The sequence below is a fragment of the Trichinella spiralis genome, assembly GCF_000181795.1.
Source record: "Trichinella spiralis strain ISS 195 chromosome Unknown Scfld6728, whole genome shotgun sequence".
Taxonomy (NCBI): domain Eukaryota; kingdom Metazoa; phylum Nematoda; class Enoplea; order Trichinellida; family Trichinellidae; genus Trichinella; species Trichinella spiralis.
The window spans coordinates 1-6,412 of NW_003533667.1; the positions used below are offsets into that span (position 1 = coordinate 1).

Here is a 6,412-nt window from a genome sequence, read left to right on the forward strand (position 1 = left end):
TTTGCGCTCCTGTGGGTTTTCACCTGAAGAACGCTAATGAATGGAGAAATTATGCATCTCTTCTCTTACCCGTGTGAGTTCCGATCTGAGCTTTCAAGTGGGAGCTTTTGGTGTAGGTTTTGTTGCATTTGGCAAAAGTGTTGGAAACAAGTCCCTTGCTATCCTATGAACAAATTCGAGCTTTTCACGGTGCTTTCATCTCTCTGCTGTGGTGGTGGTGGGAGCAAGCGAACAATTTCAATCGGATTGCCATTGGAAAATAATATTCAAGAAAATATTGGATCCTGGCACAACGTACACTGAACGACAATACTTTCAACATCCAAACTTGGGATAGATCTACCGGTACGCCCGGCGCGACTGCTTGGTCGAATTTCAACCGCACATGTGTCATCACCTCTTCTACACCGACGTGCTTGATCATAATGGAAAATAAATTTTCAATCATAGTCGACTGTTTCAACAGCTCGTGATTGTTGTACATCTCGGTGAGGTTGTTGGTGAAAATTTTCAACTCGTCCAATTGGGAAACGTAGTTGCCAAAATTTTCAAAAAAACATCCGCACAATTCAAATGCAACAGCCGTTGTGCATTGCGCTTCGACTAGGTCGTGGAAAAAGCGACTGAAGAGACTGAACAACGACTTTGCATAATTTTTCTTCTCTACAAAACAGTTTTTCAAAAGTAATCGAACAACTTTGGCACTTTTTTCAACGATCCTTTGGCTGGATGATGACAACCAAGGTATCGCATCGACGATCAATTTTTCCGCAAAACTGCTCGCCAACTTGTCATCCCGCTCTTCTAGACAAAGAATTGCTTCGACAATCGTATCCAACCAGACGATAAAAAGATCTGCTTTCAGAAAGTTGGGTCGGAAGTCACCGAGCGCGAGAATAAGTTGTGCATTCAACTTTGTACATATTGACGGCTTCGTGCTGAACATACATTTCAGTAAATCAAAGCCTAAACTGCAGAGGCTGCCTTCGTCGTCAGCCATGTGAGTCAAAACAAGTTCACTTTGCTTTCTTATGTAATAATCACCCATATATGGCAAGACCCGCTTCAACAAACAAAATATATATTCCACAATACGTTGTTGTTCGCCGTTGCTTTTACATTCAAGATGATGCATGCAAAATTTGGCGCATAAATTCACTGCTGGATGAACGTTGGATGAGTTTTCATTTTTTCCCAAAATCACATGCAAAACCGCAATACACGCGTAACGGCGAAGTCGATGTTTGCAATTGATGGAATAAGACAAAATTGTGTTCAGCATTTCCGCTGTACTAGTATATTGCCAAACGCTGTTCGGCTGTACTTTCAACAATATAGCCAAACAAATTAAAGTATGACGCAACAGTAATTCTTCTTCGGTTCCAGAATATTTACGCAGGAGAGTGTAAAAAATTTTCGATACGTCAGAAAAACGAGAAACGAGCAAAGTCGACGGAACTTGAGGCATCACTTTGGCTAACAAAAATGTCACTGATGCAATATTATTCTTGTCAGTTGTTTCTGATAGCAATACGCACAATGCGGCAAAATATTCGACCGCATTCTCGTTACCACCTTTGTCTTTAATTACTTTTGAAATCGCCGTTATTACACTGATAACACTTTCACGAAACTCAAAGTCATTTCTAAATTATACAATATAAAAATTATGCAATATATAAATTGTTTCTTTCATTAATTTACAAATTATATGTACCGCATTTCATTGGAAACCTTTAATATGCTCATATTCGTACACTGCGTAATAGCCGTAAACTTGGATACACATGAATCGTCGCTGTCAACTGACATGTTATCAACAGCTGGTTCCGATTTATTTCTAACAAATGCCTAAATATTCAATTTACTTTTAAAATTTAATCAATTTAGATACAAAAGTTGAATAACACAAAGCGTTCAAGTACATTTTGTGCAACAAACAGGCCTGATTTAGCTTGCTGACGATGTTTATTATATTCTGGATTGGAATCACAGCTATGTCCCTTCGCCCATTTTTGTTTTGTAAATAACTTTCTTTTTATTTGCTTCGGCATATTTAACAGAATCAATACAATTATCGATTATACAGTATACTTTATCATAATTACAATTGAAGTAAAATCTTCTACAGTATGATTCACAATGATATTTAAGTTGTTACTGTAGAAATAAAAATTGTGATTTGATAGCACTCAGTTAATTTCAATTATCAACTGCTGCTTACTTAAATTTTATGAAAATAAAAATAGTGTTCTTATTACCCACTGTGTAACTGGCATTTTAGTTTTTCTTATTTTAGTTTAAATAAACGAAATAGAATGCCAGTTAATGAAACATGCATAAGAAAATTTATTTGATTTAAAATTCAGCTTGAATATCGTTTTTTATCATTTATTTTGAAAATTAAATGAGTCTTTTAAAATCAAAAATCTGAACAATATTAAATCTAAACATGTAATTTTTAATTTATTTCTCAAAAATTACGCTAAAAATGAAATTCTGAATATTACTGACGATAATTACATTAGCATATTTTTTTATTTGTAAAAAAATTCATAAGTAAAATCAAAACATACTTTATTTTCAATATATACTGTAATTGTTTTTGATAATTACAATGGAGGCGTAAATTCTTTTTTCCAAGCGAGTATTCAGTGCCTGTGTGTAGTAATCATTGAAACCTGCACTCTGTTTTTTATGACTTGTTAATAGAACACCTCGAATAGCCTCTGAATATGTTAACGGAGCTTCTAATGGTGTTCTTACAATTTTAGTTGCTGTTTAGCGTCGTTTGCTTTTTATTTTGGTATGAAATGTGCGACATTTTGCATTTTTGATTTGATGAATATGTTGCAGTTCTATTAAGTTTGATGAACAATTAATAGTTGAACGATTTATTTTTTTCTTCAATGTATATCACATGTTTGTACATATGATTGTTTCGTTTTTTAGCTTGCTGTTTTTGTTGTGAATAATGTATGACGCTGCATGCATTTACGGACGATAAAATTTAAGATCTTTTATATGCAGAATTTTTATTAAGTTTTTCTTTGCTTATTTCTTTTCAATTCATTTAATCGATATTTGTGTAAGGTTGTTCGTTTTTTTAAGATTGCCATTGTAATGAATGATTTAGTGTCACACGGTAAATAGGTAGATTGAACCGAGAATAGGAAATGCTTGACATGAGGGCATTATTTTATTCCAGCGTTTTGAAGTAACCATTTTACGGTGTATTTTATACTTTGAATTGTTTTTTTTAATTATTTTGTAATTGAACTAGCTTTTGATCTTTTGTTCAGTTTATTATTAGAATGCATATTAAAGAGACGTGAAAAAAGGATTTTCACTGTTAACTCAGTTTGTTATATCTTTTCAAGGTTTTATTTCTGCAGTGTATGATTTTGTATGGTATTTTATTGATGTTTTATTGTTTTATTAGTTCAACTTTGTGATATATTTTCAGAGTTCACATGGAACGAATCTGCGAATGAAAACTTTCTGCTTCTAATGCTGCGTTTCGGAAGTGGAATATATAATTTACGCGAAACTGAAATGATCGGTGATGCCGGTCGTTCGGCTCATCGAACTTTGCACTGCACTGTTCATTTTTTGGATGGCAGTCAACATGACTTTGAGTTGGAGGTGCTTTTTCTAAATAAATAAATATAAATATAAATATCTTTTCGTAATAACTTTTTCATTAATTTCTGCTTTGATTTTTAGAAACATGCATTGGGTCAAGATTTGTTAAATTTGTCATTTGAATATCTTGAATTGTTGGAAAAAGATTATTTTGGACTGCAATTCACTGATTTAATCCCCGGCCCTGATTCAATGGTAAATATTAGTTTTTTGTTAGTTTTTTTCAAACTAAGATTTATTTTTAGCGTTGGCTTGAACCGACAAAGTCAATTCGCAAGCAAATGCAATGTCCACCGTACATTTTGCATTTCCGAGTGAAATTTTACGTTAGCGATCCAAGCAAACTATTAGAAGAGTATACAAGGTATTGTTTTTTTTCTGATTTCTTTATTCAGCATTTTCTTTGTAGTAGGTGAAGCAGTTTCTTTATAAAGATTTTGATTTTTGTTTTTCTACTGAATTTTCATTTCAGTTTCTCAGATGACCTTTCTGCACTTTTTGATGCTTGATACACATGTTTAAGTAGGGTTACTGTATATTGGGTACATTCACTTTTATGGTGGCATTGAAGTACTTCAGATTTGTAAATTTCTTTTTGTTACTTTATACTTTTGCATAAATTCAGCTTTACAGAAAATTTTTTTTTATTAAACGTACATTATTTAAATTTGAACAAGTGTTTCTCACTTTGTTAGAAGTATACTTATTTCATTTGAATTTCTGATTTTTAGATATCATTTTTATCTGCAATTGAGGAAAGATATTTTGGATGGTCATCTTGTTTGTCCAGAACCATCTTTAGCTCTTTTAGCCAGTTACGCAGTTCAATGTAAATATATTCCTTGATTGTTTTTTAACTTTATGACAAATGTTTGATATTTTTCAGCTGAATTTGGAGACCATAGTTCTGAAGAGCACGGAGATAATTATTTAAGTTCATTTCGATTTATTTCTAAGCAAAGTGCAACATTTTTGCAAAAAGTTGCAGATTTGCACAAGCAGCACAGGTTGGACGAATGAGTGAAATAATTTAAAAATTGATACTTATTTTATTTCATTTCAGGGGGCAGACTCCTGCGGATGCAGAATTTAATTTTTTAGATCACGCGAAAAGATTGGATACATATGGGGTGGAACTTTTCCATGCTAAGGTATTGTGTAGTTTATTCATATTTACATTAGAATAATAATTTATATATATTTTTTAAATATAAATTGATGATTATGGGAATTAATTCTGAACTTTAATAATGCAAACTATGACGATAAATTATTTTTTTTCATGATGAATCCAGTGAAAAATAGCTTCATGCTATAAAATTTGCATACTTTGTATTATATATGCTTATTGTTTTTTTTGTGGATAAAAAAAATCCATTTTAGTTGGGAATATTATTATTAATTTTAATTTTTGTTAGGATGGGAATTTAGCGGAAGTTCAGCTGGGTGTGGGCGCTTTTGGTGTGGGTTTGTTTCAACAGACTGTTCGAACGAACACTTACCCTTGGTCGAAGATCGTGAAAATCAGTTTCAAGCGGAAACAGTTTTTTTTACAACTCAAACCCGAGCCGGTAGGTTTCCAAGTATGAAGCTTCAACTTTGGGGTTGGTAATTTTATTTGCATGTTTCATTTATTTTTTTTTTGCAGAAATCTGCCGATGCAATTTTGAATTTCACCCTTTCTTCGACGTTGACTAGTAAATTGCTCTGGAAATCTTGCATTGAGCATCACACATTTTTTCGATTGGTATCGCCTCCTGCTCCAGTTTCGAAACCTCTGTTCGCTTTTGGATCACGCTTTCGTTACAGGTATTGGGAAAATATAGTTTTTTTTTATTTATTACGATCAGTAATAATTTCATTTTTATAGTGGTCGAACGGAGTATCAAACATTAGAAGAGATGAAACGTCGTACACGAATGCAACGGCCATTTACAAGGTTGTGTTGTTTATTATGAACATATGAACAATATGTATGTATATATTTTTTTAAATTTATAGATTTAATAGTAACGGTTGCTTTGCACGATCGACAATTTGCGGCGGATCGACAACTTACGGACGTTGCAAAGAGACAGCGAATTTTGCTGGTTCTCCTTCGACTAGTGGTACAAATGTTCACAACAGCTCTGCCCCTTCAACATCCGCTTCTTTCAAACATGCTAACTCGACCGTAGACGGCACACCTGCAAATGGTCCATGGTATGTACAATTATGTTTTAGCTGTTTTTTTCCTGAAAAAATTATTAATACTTTTTATTATTGCTGTTCCATCATTAATTAATTTTCTTTTGGAACATCTATTAAGTGTTAATGTTTTTACAATCTTCGTTTGAATTCATCTTGAATATTTTAAGTACTTTTGAATTTTGTCGTCTTCATTTTTTATTCAAAATTCGAAATATGCATTTGCAATGAAGACGCGTTGCAGTTTTTTCTTTTTGAATGAATGATCGCAACAGTTGAATGAAGAGCATTTTAATTTTTTTTATTTTAAATTTTTGACTGATAAAGTATTTAATCTTCTGGTTGAAAAATCGATTTATTATTAGTGGAATAATGTTTGTCGTATGATTTTCATCTTTATTGTTTCCGTTAAAGCTGAAAAGGAGGAATAGAATAGACGATGATGATACGTTGATGTGATGGTCGCCCGGACGACGATGATGCTTTTTATTATTTGGTTTTAATGAAAATTTGGGTGTTGTTTTTTCGGTCACTTAAAAGAGCAATAGCAGCAACAGTTTATTCTTCTCCAACATACAAG

The 6,412-nt window shown here is 32.8% G+C and overlaps 2 protein-coding genes across 2 annotated transcripts; one reads left to right on the top strand and one right to left on the bottom strand.

Annotated features, from left to right (window-relative positions):
* Nucleotides 1-298: 298 nt before the first annotated feature.
* Nucleotides 299-2,054, bottom strand: Tsp_12339 (conserved hypothetical protein; the record flags this gene model as incomplete). The annotated part of the gene is made up of 3 exons (XM_003366016.1): nucleotides 1,926-2,054; nucleotides 1,718-1,851; nucleotides 299-1,613 (listed from the first exon to the last, which is right to left on the bottom strand). Coding segments are annotated over exons 1-3 (1,578 nt in total), but the record flags the coding sequence as incomplete, so codon positions are not given.
* A 595-nt stretch (nucleotides 2,055-2,649) lies between these two features.
* On the top strand, nucleotides 2,650-5,929 carry Tsp_12340 (tyrosine-protein phosphatase 1). The gene is made up of 11 exons (XM_003366017.1): nucleotides 2,650-2,806; nucleotides 3,467-3,645; nucleotides 3,727-3,840; nucleotides 3,891-4,009; nucleotides 4,377-4,474; nucleotides 4,532-4,652; nucleotides 4,709-4,796; nucleotides 5,064-5,216; nucleotides 5,294-5,454; nucleotides 5,516-5,584; nucleotides 5,647-5,929. Exons 2-11 carry the CDS (start codon nucleotides 3,511-3,513, stop codon nucleotides 5,927-5,929), a joined length of 1,341 nt encoding a protein of 446 aa, XP_003366065.1. The 5' UTR covers nucleotides 2,650-2,806; nucleotides 3,467-3,510.
* Nucleotides 5,930-6,412: the final 483 nt, after the last annotated feature.

Excerpts from the sequence above, each read along its gene's own strand:
- Tsp_12340 (XM_003366017.1), top strand. The coding sequence starts at position 3,511 with ATGCTGCGTTTCGGAAGTGGAATATATAATTTACGCGAAACTGAAATG. Across the intron at positions 4,653-4,708 it reads GATTTGCACAAGCAGCACAG|GGGGCAGACTCCTGCGGATG; the intron begins GTTGGACGAATG and ends ATTTCATTTCAG. Across the intron at positions 4,797-5,063 it reads TGGAACTTTTCCATGCTAAG|GATGGGAATTTAGCGGAAGT; the intron begins GTATTGTGTAGT and ends AATTTTTGTTAG.